This window comes from Natator depressus, chromosome 1, assembly GCF_965152275.1.
Source record: "Natator depressus isolate rNatDep1 chromosome 1, rNatDep2.hap1, whole genome shotgun sequence".
Classification (NCBI taxonomy): Eukaryota; Metazoa; Chordata; order Testudines; family Cheloniidae; genus Natator; species Natator depressus.
The window spans coordinates 164,670,834-164,690,005 of record NC_134234.1 but is presented as its reverse complement, the minus strand read 5'-3'; the positions used below and the strand labels follow the sequence as shown (position 1 = coordinate 164,690,005).

General features: G+C 40.4%; 1 protein-coding gene across 3 annotated transcripts in view; it reads right to left on the bottom strand.

The window, feature by feature from the left end:
• Positions 1 to 4,662: 4,662 nt before the first annotated feature.
• The window catches only part of GRIK1 (glutamate ionotropic receptor kainate type subunit 1), a 236,900-nt gene continuing 222,390 nt past the window's right edge, over positions 4,663 to 19,172 (bottom strand). Inside the window, exons 15-17 of one of the 3 annotated variants that reach the window (XM_074970916.1) lie at positions 15,958 to 16,208; positions 13,901 to 14,065; positions 4,903 to 5,037 (exon numbers count right to left, since the gene is read on the bottom strand). In XM_074970916.1, the coding sequence (XP_074827017.1) occupies positions 13,916 to 14,065; positions 15,958 to 16,208 (401 nt within the window). In that variant the 3' untranslated portion in view covers positions 4,903 to 5,037; positions 13,901 to 13,915. Of the gene's footprint in view, positions 5,038 to 13,900; positions 14,066 to 15,957; positions 16,209 to 19,172 lie in introns of all 3 variants that reach the window. The other 2 variants (XM_074970909.1, XM_074970925.1) reach the window with 2 other exon arrangements.

Here is a 19,172-nt window from a genome sequence, read left to right as displayed (position 1 = left end):
ACTATGAGAGAGAGAACAAAGTCATAGTGGGCAAAGGCTGTGACTAGCAGTAACTCCACCCTGAGCTTGAACTTGGGGAGAAGAACATGCCTGATGGTAAATGTTCCAGACTCATAGGTCTAACCCATCTTCAGGTAATTAACAGTGACAGACAAGGAAGACCTAGGTAAGAAATGTGTGGCCATAAAAGGCTCGGCAAATTGTAGGGTTCGGGGAATCTGGAGTTACAAGAGTAGTTCAGTTTCCATGTCAGTTCAGTCTCTGTGGGGAAGGGGAGTCTCATGAGCAGGGCTGGATTTCCAGTTAGGCCCAGCAGGCATGCGCCTAGGGCACAGCATTCTAGGGGCACCTAAAAATTCAACATTTGCTGTTCCCAGGTCCCGGCAGGGGGTGAGGCTGGCTGAGAGGGAAAGGGCGTCACGCAGCCCTGCTGGAGCTTTCCTACCAGCAGGGAAGGCGAAGCAGACCCCTGTGGCAGGGGAAGAGCTCAGCAGTCAAACGCAGGGGGCCCTGCCAGGCAAGGGGGTCCTGGGGGAGCTGCTCCTAGGCAGGCCCCGTTCCTGCTCCAGCCTGGCTGATGGCGGCATGCCTGAGGAGCCAGAGTGACCCTGACCGGCCCTGCCGTACTGCCGGCTTGCTCAGCCTGGTGGACGCAGTCACCTCTAGGCGGGGTCAGTGAGTGTGGCCAGGGGGTAGGGCGTGGAGAGTGGGTCTTGCGGGGGGGGGTGCTGGGGAGTGGAGGGGGGGAAGGTTTGTTTGTTGGGGCACTGGGCAGTTGTGGTGGTGGTGGTGGGGCACCTAAAAGTTAAAATTGGCGGGGTACCCCTGCCGCCCACGGCAGTTTGGAGTTCCAAGCTGCTGTGGGTGCCACCCCCCACTTCCCTTGCAGCTCCTGTCTGCTGCGGCTGGCAGGGAGAGCTCAGAACTGGGGCCCCCACAGCTGCCCATCCACTGGGGGCGCCTAGGGGCACGCAAGGTGTAGATCCGGCCCTGCTCATGAGAGTGCAGGTTCTGTATTCCATGAGCACTCTATTTCCCTCCTTGTTCTCTACTGAAAAATGCATTTTGTACCCTCCAACTAGTTCAAAAATGGGGGGGGAAAAATCATTCCGTATGTCACCTGGAATAGACTGTACAGCAAAAACTGGTTTTGTGGCTCCATATTATACATCATTCCAATCCACTGGTTTCTAAGAGATCTGACTGAAACGGCATTGGCTTGAGTGCTTGAAGCATCGCATTAAGAAACCATCCATAAAGGGAGGGAACAGGAAAGATAATTCTGTGCTGTAACATACACATCCCTTCCAGATACTCTAAAGGAAAGAACAATGGCCCATAACTTTATGAAATCATACTGATATACTACTTAATATACAGTAAGTATAGTACATTAGGCAGCCATCAGAACTTGTCATAAAAACTTCCTGACATGTTACTGCAGCAGCAGTCAAAAAAGCTAGCAGTGTTAGGAACCATTAGGAAAGGGATTGATAGTAAGACAGAAAATGTAATGCCATATATAAATCCATGGTACGCCCACATCTTGAATGCTGGCTGCAGTTCTGGTTGCCCCATCTCAAAAAAGATATATTAGAACTGGAAAAAGGACAGAGAAGGGCAACAAAAATAACTAGGGCTATGAAACATATGAGGAGAGATTTAAAAGACTGGGACTGTTCAGTTTAGAAAAGAGACTGAGGAAGAGGCCTTAAGATAGAGGTCTATAAAATCACGGACGATGTGGAAAAAGTAAACAAGGAAGTATAATTTATCCCTTCACATAACACATGAACAAGGGGTCATCCAATGAAATTACTAGGCAGCAGGTTTAAAACAAAAACCAGAAGTGCTTCTTCAGACAACACATGGTCAACCTGTGGAACTCGTTGCCAGGGGATGTCGTGAAGGCCAAAAGGATAATTTGGTTCAAAAAAGAATTAGATAATTCATGGAGGATAGGTCCATCAATGGCTATTAGCCAAGATGGTCAGGATGCAACCCCATGCTCTGGGTGTTCTTAAACATCTGACTGCTAGAAGCTGGGACTGGATGACAGGAGATGGACCATTTAATAATTGCCCTATTCTGTTCATTCCCTCTGAAGCACCTGGCACTGGCCACTGTTGGAAGACAGGCAATTGGGCTAGATGGACCATTGGTCTGATCTAACATGGCCATTCTTATGTTCTTAAGTACAACTTCAGTTTTTTAAAATTTCTTCAGTTTTCATAATCTAATTTGCATTTCCCCTGTTCTTTTACAGTCTTTCATTTGATACATAATTCAATTTGGACACTGAAAAGTTTTTTTTTTCTTCTTACACATTGGCATCTTGCTGCAAACACAGAAGGGAATGGTTAAATTAAAACATCTGATCTTTTTGTTTTTGTTTCTATTAAAACATTAATAGAAATATATGCAACTTTTAAAAAAAGAGAACCTATAACTGTGTAACTAGTAAGCCTAGGCTACCAATCATATCCATTTTAAAGTAAGTGGTCCAGTATCACGAGTCTCAACACTTTGAACGTATTAATTTCAAATATCTGAAGGTTATGGTTGTCAGTGTGACCATGTCAAAGACACAAATCACAACCTGCAAGGACCTCAGAATCCTAATGGTATACAAAATAGTCTATTGCAACATTAAATCAAAGAATGAATGAAGAATGAAGGCTCTTTGTAACACTCCCTGTGAGCATTCTGGGGGTGGCGACTGTTTTTAATACACTTCTTCATACAACACCTGATCCTTGATTGGCGCCCTTTGTCGCTACTGTGGAACATGATACACACCAAGTTTTTCAAAAGTGAGGAATAAATTCTTGGTGCCCAATCTGAATCACTTTAAAAGTGATCTGATTTTCAGGGAGTGGTTGCTTAGAACTTTCTGAAGATAAGGCATCTCAAGGTCAGCACCTAAAATCAGTAGTCACTATTTTGAATCTGGACCATAATAATTAATAGCATTCACACAACTCTCGTAGAGACACTTATTCATTTCAAGGCTCAGGCTCCTCTGCTTCCTTCATGTTGCTCCTAGCTGTGAAAGTTAGTGTAAAAGATCCCATGGGGGAAGGGGAGGAAGATTACAGGCACTTCTCCAGCCCACCTCTATGTATCTATTTCGCCTATCTCAGCAATTTGCAGAGGAAGTGGACATGACCAGAAGCCTGTCATTTGAAAGCCAAGTTGTCGCCTCTGCTGAGCATCCATAGGAGCTTCATGCATGTATGCCAGGGCAGAATATGTCCCTTAAATTTCAAAGTGCAGGGCCATCAAGAACTGTGGCTTTACAGGATATTGTGATATATGTTAAGAGACTTCACTTGGGGCCTGATACTTGGTTGTCAAATGAGTCACATTTACACTGGAGATGAAGGAAAGCATTCCAGATGTGGGGCTCTCAGTCATGGCTGTCTTGTGGCTAAGATGAATTGGAGAGGGGAGTGAAGCTTCTTGGAAGCGTCAAAGACTTAATACTTTTACCAGCACTGGGGGGGGGTGCTTGGAATTGGTGATTGGCATGACACAAGAACCTAGTTAGGTTACAGGGAAGCATCCCTGCACAGCTGTCTCAAGCTCTGTCCCCAACTGTTCCTTGCTTTGCCAGGAGGTAGGGTCATGGCTCCACAATTGCCCCATCCAGGAGCCACCAGCAATAGTGCACTCTGCAGCTCCCTGCAGCCATTATTACACCCATAACTGCTTGTGCTCTCAACCTACTGAAAATATTTTTTCCTTTCAACAGAATCTTGGAACTAAACTCCTGGGGATGATAAAACCCTGTGAACAAGTGAATTAATCACAGGGATAATGCACTAGAATAAATATGAATATACTTCATGCTACTGTAGTTCAAAGGAACTAAGGAAAAATTTCTGCTATTGAACATGTCACTGCCCTTCTTCCTAACTAAGAGGCTAAAAAGAGGTAGTATTCCATGAAAGACTATTGTTTGCTTAATTATAGGGTCTTTTAAGTGGTGCCCCCCGTCACTCTTAGAGCAAGTAGCGATAACCCAGAAAATCAGCACAGTTCTATTTTCTAGCAGATGTAATCTAGCTTTGATATTTTTGTGGTCCGTTTTATAATATGAACAGTCTATTGTTCGCTGTTATTTCTAAGGGGGAAGCATTATAAATTAGGAAATTCTTTGGTACCACGAGCCAGAGGGATAATGCAGTGTACCAATGGCTGTGCTGCCAACTCTCTCAACTTTTTCAGGAGGTTTGTAATATTTGGTATCTTTTCTTAAAGCCCTGGCCTTAAAAGACAGAGAATCTCAGCTTTTATTTTAAAAAAAAAAAGTTCCTAGCCCTCCTGGTTGCAGAGAAAAGCTTGAAAATATGATCCTTAATAGGGCAACAACAGGAAGGCAAATAAAAAGAACCTATCATTTTTTAATAAAATCATTTTCAAGCCACTCAGTTTTGTAGAGCCTGACTCATGATTTTTAGATGCTTGTGATTGTCAGTACTGCAATTTTTATAAAAAGAAAATAAGATTACATTATGATGACTAAGAAAGTGACAAGAAAAATGTAGGACATTTGGATTATTGGAAAAAACAACCCTGTATCTTTATTTAGAAAGCACATACAGCAATGTATGGGAAGGGAACAGAGATGCAAAACAGGTCAGCGTACAAATTCCTTTCAAAGGATATGGTGAGACGCTTTTCCGATTAGTTTTATATCCATCTATGTGAGCATTTAAACTGCTATTACCTTTCCTAGATAAAAAGAAACCACACACAATTTCTGAAGAACAAGCTAAATGTCTATTTTCAGAAATTCCTCCATAGTCAATTTTGTAGGCAGCAAAGTTTTTTTGTTTTTTATTCCTGATGTTTCCCAAGAGGTTTTTTTTTTCTTGTTTATGCCATGGTTTCTTTCCTCAGTGTCCGCCTCTGATGACAAGTAAGGATACTTGTGAATGATGATCTCCCTTTAGTTCTTGACCTTTTCTTTAACTTCTTCTGATGCTTGAGTGAAATTCCGAGCTCCTCCATTATAGCATTGAAAGAAAGACACTAGAGAAATGTGGGAAAAGTGTTTTAACATTCAATGAACATAAATTCCAAACTTAAATTCTGCAAAACTTTAGCGTTTTAGGTTTCTATAAACACAGGCTTTAAGGCCTGATTCATGGACTTCATGAGTTCTGGGAGTCTCTTAATTGAATTAAACAGTCTGTGGAGTAGGGCCATATTGCACAGTGGATGGGATTTTCAAAAGCTCTGGGCACTGACCCAATCCTGCTCTCTTTGAAATTTAATTTAACATTTATTTCAATGGGAGCAGAGTTAGGCCACTGCTGTGCGGTTTTGAAAATCCTATCCAAACACATTTGTCTTCCACCGTGCCTTCAGATTATGAAACCTACCTTTCCTCTGAAAACCGTAGTCATGTTAGTCTTAAAACACGCTAGTGCTAAAGAGAACAAATACAACTTCTTTTGACGATTATTTGACTTCTGCCCCCACACCCAGCCATGAAATTAATGACTCTCTAAATAAAACATTTTCCAATGCTCTTTCTACAGAGAAATAGAGAAAAACACTTTTAAAACATTGTGTGTCCAGGAAAGGAGAAATTATATTCGAGTGAAATAGTTGAAAAATTGCAAGATGGTTTAGAAAGTGGAATGCCATTTGGCTACTGGATTCATGAAGATATGTTGGGGGGGGGGGGGAATAACATAAAACTGACTGCTAAAATAACTCCACGTGCTATAAAAATGTATAGCGCTTCAAATGGAAAGAGTGGTGATGTACAGCTAATGTACTGATTTAAAAAAAAATCAGGTGATGAAGTGTGATTAAAATGTACTTTTTTTTACCACCTCCCCAGCACCCAGCCCGCTAATCTATCCCTTATTTTTAATATTCCAAACCCCTCTGAGGAGTTTTAAGAGATGCTTTTTTAAACAGCCCATAGAAATGTTTCCTATATCCCAAACATGGATTTTCCCCTAAAAGTACGCTGCTGGAAGATGGGCTCTATTAGTCCTTGACCAGTAACAAGTCCATTCTAATATGTCAAAGCCCTGCAGAGCTAAATATGAAATATTTATTCTAGGAGAAAGGGAGAAATCCAAGCTGTCCTACCAGCTTCTAGTTCCCAAGAAAGATTTTAAAATGTGAAGTATGGCATTATGTTTAGGGCTGTCAATTAATGGCAGTTAGCTCACGCGATTAATCACAGTTTTAATCACACTGTTAAACAATAGAATACTAATTGAAATCTATTAAATATTTTTGGATGTTTTTCTACATTTTCAAACATATTGATTTCAGTTACAACACAAAATACAAAGTGTACAGTGCTCACTTTATAATATTTTTATTACAAATATTTGCACTAAAAAAATTAACAAAATAGTATTTAACAAAAATATTTAATTTCAGTTGGTATTCTGTTGGTTAACAGTGTGATTAAAACTGCAATTGATTGATTTTTTTTAATTGTTTGACAGCCCTATTTATGTTAGATGTTAACTCAGGCAGAAAAGTGATTTACTCAAGGCTGTGGAGGGAATCCTTTTCAGAGCAGGGATTAGACCTTCAGAATTATAGACTTCTAGTACCATGTTTTGTCCCTTTCTCTGAGTAGTGCCTGGCCTTGATTCTGCAAGCTGATGTGCACACAGCTCCAGTCAGAGACTGGGGCATTACTATTAGTGTTTCTTCAGTGTACATACATATATTGTATGGACTCTATACAATGTGGTATATAGTGTGGTGTAGCTGGTGAGAGTTTATTTGAGCAATATGTTGCACACAGACCTAGTATGACCCTAGATTATTTAATATACACTTTCTTTGAGAGGCTTCATTTTTGTTTATCTTATGAAACACTGAATGCCTTAAGTATATAATAATTAAATGGTTATTAACTCCTGACTGACTTAAAATGTAATTGATATGGGCAAGAAAATCCTTCTTCAAATTACTTTCTGGTAGATCAGCCCTTTGTAATAGTCAGGACTTCACTGGTGTAATTATCATTTTAAACAGAGCTTTTGGTGACACAATTTAGGAACTTCTGGTGCTAAGCATTAGTTTGAACCAGTGATATCTGATAGACCTCTGGGCCCTCTGGTAGTAGTTGCTGAAGCAGGTGTCACCCTGCTGTTGAAGTTACTTTTAAATTGAATGAGCAAAGCCTTTTCAGAGAATGTCACCACTGATTTCCCCAGCTGATAAAAATATATGCACCAACCCACTGGCTCTATTGCGTGGTTACTCCCTTGACATTAATGGTAATTGGATTTTTTTTTAAATCTAGATTTTTAGAATGAGCCAAGAATTCCATGGTGAATGAGCAAGGGAATATATCAATCAATATACTATCTACTTTTTATATAACTGTAATGCAGTGTCTGATACTAATCCATGTTTGGGGTGTGTGTGTGTTAGATGTGGATTTCTGCAAGATGTGCATAGGGAGGGATAAGTCCTATAGTCGGAACAATATCTTCTGTTGGCATGTTAATGTTTACATCTAGGTTTTTCCCAAACTGATTCAGATTATCCAGATCATATTGCACTCATTACATTGTTTATCATGTGATATCAAGAAACTTAATTCCATGAAGAACATGTCATATTTATGCAGAGATGTTTGACACATCATTGATAGGTTGGTACTTGAAGTTTTAAACATTTGGATACCTGTTGAATAAACTACATGGACCTGTTCTAGCTCCTAAAAGGCTTTGAGTTTAAATGACCCTCAGTCTGTTCTACTTGTAAACTTTCTTTTTTATTTTTAGTAACAATCGATGCTGTTTATCCAAGTCTGTGTGTGTTTAGAGCTTGTATTTCCAAAGTAAATTTCTGCCATCTTGCTCATTATTAAACATTTTACTTTATCGCCAGTTTCAAGAGTTATTGGTTTAAAACTCTGTTGCTGGTCTTGGTTTTAAATTTGGTGTTATCTATAAAGAGTTTATCATATTTACAAGAGGTACATATTGAGGCCCTGGCTTAATCCCAAATGTCTTTGTCCCGCAGAAAATATCCGTAGCCATACAGCATACAGATTTTGGCTGACCCATTCAGAAGAGAGGTTAATCAGCCAAAAGCAAACACACGCTGGAATCTGCTGTTGTGTACAAGCACAGTTTGGGAAAGGGGAAGGAGGAAAGCTTATATATAGGAAAGCAACTTCCGGACTCCTATGCACCACAGCTCTCAATGTCGTATCTGTTGGAACCATAGAAGTTGTTGTTGTCCTCGGGTTGGATTTAAATCTAAGTCTTGGGAGAATTAACCAGCTACAAAAGCTGTTTTGGTTTAACAGAGTCTTATAATAATGAAGTGAACATAGAAATAAGACTGGGAACCTGGACTGATCCTTTTACAATAAAATTCAAAGGGACTCTTGACAAGGTTTGTAGACTCCAGCTTTGATCTATGGCAGATTTGTGTCTGTCTGCAAAGTCCTGCCACCTTTTAGAAAACAGAGTGGAGGAGGTGGTGGGCCTCTACAAATGGTTTTAAAAGACCTTGAGATGAGGGGCTCTGTACTGCCTCTCCTTTCTCCCTCCCCATTCCCATGCACTTTAGGATGTTCTGAAGTGCAACTGGAGAAGGTTCCTTGAACTTTCAGTTTTCTAATAAACAATTTATCAGAAGAACGTCATACAAAATCCCCTATGAGCCCCATGAAACCTATCCCAAAGTACTGTTTATCTTCAAACATGTACATAGATTACACTTCACTGCTTCTAAAGTGACCTAGGCCCCGTAACCGCATGAAGCACTTAAAATTGCTCTCTTTCTAATTTGTCACACAAAGTGGAGATGAGGAAGCAGGACAGATGTTCAAAAATCAGAATTGCCCTGAACTTTTTAGATGAGGAGACAAACCTGCGTCAGCACTACAGAGCAACTGTAAGCCAAGCCAGCATGCATGGGACAGAGGAAAAAATGGTGGTAAGGAAACACATTCGATTATCAAGCTGCTAAAGGATCTTTATGAAAAAGTAATGTATATGAAATATCATAGCATTCTTTTAAAAGGGCTTCGTACAGTTAAAATTCCATTTAAAATTGCCTTCTGTGTTTTACCTCTTCCTGAGGTATTCAAACTGAATTTTTTTAAGAGTTTTAAAAATTGTTCTAATGCTGTTAACTCCTTGGAGTTGGTTGAGGGTGAACATTGAAGACAGACCCGTAAATTTCACTTTTGCTTTTAGTCCGCTTCACTTGCTGGTTCTGTTGGGGTGCTGCAGTGTTTGGCTTGCAAACACTGCGTGGGAATGTTATTCCTTTAAAAAAAAATCCCTGCCCAGGTAGGTAGCTACCCCAAAGTCTAACACAATTTTCACTGTTGCGAGATGGGAGTGGAAGAAAGATTTGGGAGACCTGAGCAGGTGATGGATCTGCTGCTATGCCCGTTATACAATGAAGAGACCAATTCTCTGGTCTAATTAGGCCTCAACCAATATATTTTAAAGTAATATAGACTAGATTGAGGAAAACTGGGAACTGTAATTCTTGACTCAATATGCCATACATGAACCTTTGAAGCCAGTCTGCCTGTGGTGTCAATCTATTCACAAGACTTTATAGTGAACTTCATACATACCTAAGGAGAAATACCTCAATCTAGAGGTGCTGTGTTACACTTGAGAATTATGAAAATTCACTGATAGGACAAATTTACCCTGGCAGAATAAATGACAGGAATCCATCTTATAGTTTAGTAACAGAGAAAGAAGATCAGAATCCAGATTTCCCTTCTGTGGGCCACAGTAGCCATGTTTTTATAGTTACACATAGATGGAACAGTGGCAAATTCTTAATATTGGAAAAAAAGTACTTTGCCTTGTGTCTAGTATACTGGAGGAAAATTTCAAAGTAGTTATTTCTTGTGAAAATATCACTGCTGTAGTGAATTCAAAGTCTGCTTCAGTACTCCGCCACTAAGAGCTAATTATACAAATTAGACCAGCAGGCAAGCTATTCTAAACTGTGCATCAGATTTTTAGAAAGCTTGGTTCTGCACTGAAAGTGACTATAAAAATGGGTATTTTGTGTTTGTTTTTCCCAATTTTCAGTTCGTAAGAAAAACGATGGTTTCTCTGATTGCCAGCCCCACAAACCAATTGAAGGCTAATGGGGTAACTGAAGGTAAAATCTGACCTGCATATTTTTCAGAACTGGTGTAAATGCATGAGAAGGACTGAGCTCCTATTGATTTTTGAAGCAGAGTGTGAAGTTGCAGAGCTAATAGTTTGGGGAAAAATCCTTCCTGAAAATTTGACACAGATGTTACTGAGAAATGATAAACATGGGATACGCTCATCCCATGCTATTTGTATGCAGTCACTTCTCCGAGTAAAATTCAACTTCAGAGACGTGAAGGCTTTTATAAACTATTTCTGTTATCTCTACCAGTTCCACATCTTTCTGGTTTGTACCACACTTGCTCTGAGAACACAGATTTGTTTATACAACTTACAAAACGTTAAGCATGTGTAGAGTACAAGTCATGCATGAAAGGACTCTAAATGTCTCCTGATGCTTACTACTAATTTTAGAGACTGTCGTCTGCATGTTTTCAAGTTGCCTTTTAGATAATTATATTTATAATCTGAAACAAGCGACCTGTTCCTCATAATAATAAGCAAGTTAACCATGTTGTAGAAAAGTGTAATTGCAGCGCGTTTTGAAACCTTTGCAGAATATGTTCATAAGGGCATGGCAAATAATATGTAAAATATAATTATCTGGTTATGTAAGGATAGTCTTTCGACATAGTCCTCTTAACACAAACATATTAAATAAAGAGAACACTTCCGGTTTGATACATTACAGCGTTCATTTTTAAAATATGGTTGTAGTGCCTAGAACTCCCAATCATAGACCAGGACCCCGTTGTACTAGGCATTGTGCAAACACAGAAAAGATGGTTGCCCCAAAGATCTTACAATCTGTGTGGACAAAACATTTAAGAACTTGATCATCAATTGGTTCAGTTTGTTGATCTGCCACGGACTTCCTGTGTGACCTCGGATGAGCCATTTAATCCCTCTAGGCCTTAGCTTTCATCTGTAGAGGGTGATGTTTTTGTCTCTCCACCCTTAGTCTGTTTTTTTTTTTAATGTGGAATGCAAGCTGTTTAGGCCAGGGACTCTCTATAAGGGCATGTCTACACTTACCTCTGGAGCGATCGATCAGCAGAGGTCGATTTATGGCGTCTAGTGAAGACGTGATAAATAGACCGCCGAGCACTCTCCCGTCGACTCTGATACTCCACCAGAGCGAGAAGCACAGGCGGAGTCGACAGGGGAGCATCAGAAGTTGACCCACCACAGTGAAGACACCGCGGTGGTAGCTCTAAGTACATCGACTTCAGCTACGTTATTCACGTAGTTGAAGTTGCGTAACTTAGATCGATTTTCCCCCCCCACCCCTCCCTCCAGTGTAGACCAGGCCTAAGTGTAGGCACAAGGGAGCCATGAACTCTAGTCACCAACATAATACAAATAAATATAACCATTTAGGATCAAGTCCTTTGGCTTTGATAAGTGCAATGACTAAAATTACTAAATGCCCTTAACTTCCATTAACCTCACTAGGAGTTGATAGTGCATAGCTCCTCTCTGGAGGCACTCAGCACCTGCCAGGATCAGGTACCTTTGCTACAAATGTACTTTCTTTTAGAGCTCAAGTGATCGTCCCATTTTTCACATGAACAGATGCTGGTATAATTTTTGAATGGCAGGTTTTTTTAACACATCTTTGTGGCTAGATCTGAAATTCCATTTAAAAACAAGATAATTGTTTCATCATGGTCCCCAGAGGCAAGCTAAATCTACTATGCTGTTTGGCACAGTCAGACAACAAGTAAGGAGCACTGTTGTTAAGACTGGCTCTTTTTTCTATGGCCTCTCTAAAAACTGAACAAAACAAAGGCACTTCACACCGAATGTCCATCCAAAGTTCAGTAGAGATTAAGGAACTGGTGAATGGGAAACTGAGGGGGACAATGATTAGGATAATAAGCATATTAGTCATTGTCCTTCTCCTCTGAGAGCTCAGAGGAGCTGGATTTGATTGGCTTTAAAGTTCTTTCCCCACTAGGGAAATCACATGCTTAAATGCTTTGTTGAATTGGGAGTAGAGTGCCTAATTCTCTCACTTGTGATTAGATCTTGGTTTGTAAGCGCACAAATTTTGCCAAGACTTATGGATCAAAGCTCTGGGGGTCTTAGCCAACAAATTTTGTTACCAGGTGAAGTGTTAACTATTGTGAGTAATTCCATCACAACCAGGATAACTTCTTGAGTGGGGTCTTGAGTGGGACGGACACAAACTGACATTGCTTATATTGTAAAGGGTACTTTCTTGGTCATAAAAACAGATGGATTTTAAGATCCAATAGAAGAACTAGGGAAACCACTAAGATTATTAAAAGGGTAAATAAAATTGGCCAATAGACAATAATGCAAAATGGAAACAAAATGACCACAACTCCTGTCACTGTACATAGAAGACCATGTTTTCTTGTCTCGGTATTCAGGTCAGACAGAAAGCAGATAGAAGAAATCAGAACAGGGCTGAGCTGGAGTGTGTTAAGGGAGACTAGAGCATCTGGAGCACTTCACCCACTTAGTGGGAAGAAGTCAATCAGCAAGAAGTGTTTAATTGCAATAGAGCTCAGACATGGTCCCTCCAAAAAAGGGATCATTAACTTGCTACATCTTGTGTTGCAAGGGTAAACTGCAGTGTACAAAGAAACCATACCAATAGATAAAAAAAACCTCAAGTACCAGTAGCAGACAAAGATGATCAATACCAATGAGTTGTAATGGTCAGGACGCTGTACCAAAGAGACAGATGGGAGTGATGTGTGGGAGACGAAATCAGTGAAATTATGGGATCAGCTGGGGTATAATCAGATCTGGATAAAAAGTAACTGGGCTTATTTAGAATAAAGGGAAGTTTATCATGGTTCATGCATTATTCTGATCCAGATTTATATAAATATATATCTAAAACTAGTTACAATAGTATTTCAGCATAGCTATTCAGATGAACTTCCTACACACAACTTTGTAGTAACTTGTATATTTATTATGCAAAACAAATGCCAAGGGTTTACACTTCAACATGATTTGATATCCTGATTGGTGCTTATACCATGAAAGAATCCTGTCTTATAATAAGTACAGTATGTCTGATCCTCCTTTCAGTTACACAGATGAACATCAAAATTAAATCTATGCCATTACACTGATGTAAAACCTGTGTATACAAGAAGAAAACTAGGTGTTCTATGAGGATGTATTCACTGAATAATTTTTTTAAATGTTAACGATTACTGGCTTAAAACCTAAGTGTGATTTTGTGGTACAATAGTACAAGCTGCTTGGAGGTGGTGTATAATGAATTTTAAATGGATGAATTAAAATTAATTAAATATTTGACACTGGGAACACAGTGCTGTCAGCTAAAAATCACTGGCTCCTTTGCCACAAATGGGCCTTTCAGAGAGTTAATGGAATCCTGCAGATTGTTGATTTGTGAGGTTTCTAAATAACTGCATGGGCTTCTTGCTAAATGTTCTGCAGAGACTAAAGACTGAGTTCCTGCAAATTGCACTGCATGGGAAAGAAGGTAAATACATTTTTCTTACCTGAAAATGCTGAACTACCCAAAGGAATGACAAGAGGATTATGCTCTATAGAGAGAAATAGAGACTAACACTGTTTTAAAATCTATTTTTTATTCTATGATATGCACGGAACTGCTCAAATTCTCAGGACCCTGGAGATCCATCTGCTACAGTAGCTGAGCTTTAAGGCTATTAATATGTGAGGCAATATTCTGATCACTGTCATGCACACGCTTTAAGATGAATGCTTTCCATTGGACACACCTTTTTCCTTTACTATTATACAGTGTGAATTGAGGGTTGTGTTCGAATCCCTCGCTCCTCTCGGATTAATTTGCCACAGTCTAACTCCGTAGATAAGGTGGTTCCAGAGGTGGAGTTGGATGGATGGGTTTGCTTACATTGTAGTCCATAAAAGAAACAAAAGGCCTTGCATGCAGGAAAAAAATGGAGAAAAAATAAATAAGTGAAATAACAAAAAATATGAAAATGAGAGCTCTAAATTAAAGATAGTATTATGGAAACAGAAAAAGTCACAGATCATATGCAATTTATAGTCATAATGAAACTCTCTGTATTCTTTTTATACAATCATTTCCCACAGATTCTGTGATAGTAATATGTGATATCGCCACTTTAATGCGGTTGAAGATGTTCATTATGATGAGACAGGCTACCCTCTATTGAATGTTGCTGTGATATAGTAGCAGGATTTTCACATAAACTGAACTTGTCACATCAGATTCACACTGGTACTCACCCAAATTATAAAGAAGTGAATTAATAGTCTTCTTGGGATACAATTTTTGGCCTATTAATTATGATTCCAAAAATAATATTGTCCTACACTCTTATCCCATTATCATTTGTCCTACAAACTTTAATCAACTGCATTACCTTTGCTTTTTTTATACAAAAAGGATAGAAATAGAATAATGGATAAAACCTATCTGAGTCAAGAGCTGGAGAAACCCTCTTTTCATTGTGTGTTTTTGAAACTGGTAATTAAGATTTTAAAACTTATAAGAAAATTAACAGTATATACAAAGTACATCAGTTCTCTTGGATTTATGCCTAAAATACCAAATGTTTGGCTTACTAAAGCCTTGATCCTACAAATCGCTCCACATAGGTAGACCTCTGTGTCCATATGCAGCACCATTGACTTTAGTGTGGGTCTGCTCAGGTGTAGGGATCTGCCTGCATGGAGCAGTTTAAAGTATTTTAGGCCTTGATCCTGTAATAAGCCTAACCCTGTACCATGATGGCCAAACTAATGTAATGCCACTGATATTATTATTGGCTCTAACTGATCCACTGGATGCACCTAAGCGCCATACAGATAAATAAAGCCATGGTGCCTGCCTCCAATCCGATCCCAAGCCAAGTCCCACTGAAGTGAAATGGGGGCTAAGCAGGCCCTGGGGATCCACCTACAAAGAGGAGATGGCAGAATTGGGGTCTCAGTAGAGAAGTGACAAGGGAACACATAGGGACAAAATAGGGATTACTGAGGACAGCAACTATGCTCTAGATGGAGAATGGCAATGGTAATTTTGTCTCTATAAGGAGACCTGATAGAGCAGAACAAAATATTTAGTATTTGTTGCAGGATCTGGGGGTGTGCTGAGTGGTGGTACTCTCATCTCATTTTGTTCTTAAACATACTTGGTGCGTGCTAGGTTCTATAATGAAAACAGAATAGCATTTCCTCAAACATTGCAACATCCATGTATTGGTTTACATCCATTATTTTCTTCGGTTTTTATATTACTCATTACCCGTCAATGGAGTTACTCCAGGGATCACTTTTACACCAGAGCCTACCGTTCTGTGACTCCCATCTCTTTCTATCAAGGCTCCCCACTTTATGGCCTGCCCTTCCCTGTGGAACATGCAGACACCTGGCTTTGAAGGAATGCTTTAGAGTGAGCGAGAACTGTTTTGGTGGAGACAGACCAGTGGATTGCTGCCGTTACCAAAGGGATGATGCTGAAGCTATAGAGAGAGCTGCAGTTTTCTATTTTTATTCCTTTCCAAGTCCATTGGTTTGAAGTATTAAGACCAAGCAACAAATGTTTGAGAAATTAACTACGCTTGAAACTTCTGCACAGTCATACTAAACAATGCTAATTGGATGGAGTGTGAGGTACTTCCCTCGTCTCATTTAATAAATGTATGTGGCTTTAATGCCAGAAATGCGTGGCAGAGGTTCAACAACACAAGAGCCTGAATAGACTCTTAATGGTACAGCCTCCTATGCCTTGGCAACCCCAGGCCCTAAAAACAAACCAGAAATGAGCTGGCAATAGACAACTCACCTGTTCAATATCGCTGTTTTTCCTGGATTTATATATAAATTCTCCAATGGCTACGAACACTGAAAGAACAAGTCCAGCAGCAAGCACTATAAAGATGCCCCCAATATTCTCAACCCCCAGAGCACTGGCCTCTTTGCTGTCCTCCTCAGGGCACCCATTGCCCCGCCACCACTTTTCTTTCATCATGTGCAGTTTCCCCTCCTCCTGTAGCTGGAGAATGGCAATGGTAATTTTGTCTCTATAAGGAGACCCTGTAGAGCAAGAACAAACCATTTAGTATTTGTTGCAGGGTTGGGGTGGAGGATGCGCATTTGAGACAAAAGTGCACCCTTCTAACAGTACAAATTATTCCTGATAGAGTATAACCAAAACAGTTCTGTGCATGACTGACTGCTCGTGTTTGGATTGCTCTCTCATTCTAATAGGGGGATAGCATTAGCTAGTGAAATTTGCATTGGTGACTGACAGAGGGATCTTTAAGTCTTGCTGTTCATTTGGGACTGCTTTGGGATTTCTGTGGATGCCTACAATGGACTTTGGCTAAACCCCTGCATTGCAGCAGATTTTTCCCTACATTCCTTTCTGTGTTTGAGTATTTCACATTCTCCTAGATGCTCTACTTTTACATTTATTCCATTTACTTCCATTTTTTTTTTACCACTGTATTTAAAACTGAGCACAATCTAAGAAAACACACCGTGAGTTAAATAAGTTCGGGCCTCAGTTATACTTTTGCATCCTTATTTATGCCAATTGTGCTGGATGGTTATGAGAGCTGAAACTGGCCTTGTATTTTCTTTGCATTCTGCAAAGTTTTGCCAACACGTAGGTACAGATAGCAAAGTACTTGAGGCTTTTCTTTCTGTTATTTATTGCTTTCCCTTCACCGACATTCGACTGGGAACCATGTAACGATGCAGAGTGGATGAGTATGCGTGATGCCTGGCAAGCAAGGGGTTAAAACCATGCTGCCTTCCCCCCCCCACCCCCCTTGCTTCCCCACCCCAGCCAGAACAAAGTAGCAATGGAGCAATTAAGCTTAATAGACCAGCGGGAGCTAGCAATGTGGACAGGACTAATTAGCAGCAAGCACAGAATTCCCCAAAGGGCAAGGATTACAAAGTAGCCGCAGGGAGAGAGAGTTGGAAGAAAGTATGGGAAGGTAGTGTGAAACCAGAGGCATATGTGGACTAACTTCCTACCACATCTGGACTTTCAGCCATAATAAGCTTTGTCTCCTAGGCTGGTCCAGGCTACAGCTTATGTTGACCTAACTATGGCACTGTCTACAGGTAAATTTCACTCCTGCTGACCTAACTGCCCTGCTATGCTGACTTAATAACTCCACCTCCCTGAGTGTCAGTGCAGACACTGCATTGCTTATGTTGACTGTTTGCTGGCTTTCAGGAGCCTTCCCACACTGACAATATAATTGATACAAATGCTCCTGGTGAGGGGGGACACCACTGATGGAAGGAGCAAAGTGTAGAGATGCACAAGTGATATAATTACGGTGGTGGCTGTGTGCCAACATATGCTAGGCCAACTTAATTTTGTAGTGTAGATATGGCCTTATAGTTAGAGATTGGAAGAACTCCAGTGTAGTCAATCACTTCTTTGTGTGGCTAGCTGTCATACCTACCAACTTAGCAATTAGCAAGACAGCTGTCTAAGTAACGATTCCACAACTGTAATTTTAGCTGCAGACTAAGATGGCTGCAATTTCCAACCTGATCATTGTAAACAACATTGAGTTCTTTAAGGCAGGGACTGCAGGTCAGATTTTTTATAGGTGTTTAGGGATGTAACGATAGGCATCTAGTGGAATTTCCAAAAGTGCCTGGATGTTTTGGAAAACCCCACTAGGAGCGTATCTACATCTTTAATACCTAAATACCTATGAAAATCTGTCCCCATGTCTCCATTCTCTCTAACATGCCATGCAATCATATGGTGCTGTACACAAATGTTTTAAAATAATTGTGAATACAATAAGACACCCCCCGAGCTTTTTATTTCCTTTAGCCTACTATATTGTCTAGAGAAAGACTGTAAAAAAAAATCCCAGTTCATTAATTTGCTGTGCCAAGCCTCAGATAGCTTTCAGAGCACAGTCTGTTGCCAGCAGCAGGATATGCTGACATTGCAGATGCCAAGAGATATCAGATTATGCAAAGTCTTTTTGGGTAATCAAAGATCAGTAGCCTTTGCTTTGGGTAGCCAGCAATGAAGGGAAAAATTATACCTTGTATAAGAATAGCTTGTTATAAGGAACATGCATTCTAGTTTTTAAAAAAAAACATACAAGAAAGTTAAAATATAGTTAGCAGTGCCTCCTGGAAAGCGAGTGCAACTGCCTAATCTTTAGGAGGGGTTCTGGTTCCTGCAACAGCTAGAGTTTGTTAGCCTGCAGGGTATACTGCAAGGCCCCTCTTCTCTCCTCTGTTCCCCCCCCACCCCGCACCATAAGGAGATGGGTTGGTGTCGGGATTGTGTGGAATATCTATTCTTTGTTTCTGTTGCTGCGGGGTTATTTGATTCAATCTTGGGAGTAACAGAGACAGCTGTATTTATACTTATACTTCTAGAATTTTGCCAAGTGTGCCTAGGGCATTGGATTGGAACTTCTAAAATTATTATTGGAAAGTAGTATAAAATCATATATCCGTTCTGATATCTCTTTGTTCAATATTTAATTTATGGCCTTGGTGCTGTTAATAGAAGCCACCTCTCAGGTTGTTGAAATACAGCTACCCACTTGCTTAGCTACCTCCCAAATCACTGGTAATAGTTAGTATGAGAATTACTAGCACATGGGCACTAGCAGCATAGGGTTGCCATATGTCCGTATTTTCCTGGACATGTCCGGCTTTTTGATTCTTAAATCGCTGTCCAGGAGAAATTTTTAAATATCTAAAAATGTCTGGGATTTTGCCATTATTATTTTTCCCCAAAGAAGAGTTGATCATTCAAGAAAGAGAGTGAATGTTGATCACTTGAGAGTGCCCGCTTTTTCCCCCTCGTTCCCAGTGCTTGCGCTGCGAAACAGCTGTTTCACGTGGCTGGGAGGGAGTGGGAGGAGGAGGAATGCAGCATGCTCGGGGAGGAGGCGGGCCCGGGGCAGGGATTTGGGGAAGGGGTCCGAGGGGGCAGAGTTGGGGTGGGGACTTTGGGGAAGGGGATGTAATGGGGGTGGGGAAGGAGTTGGAATGGGG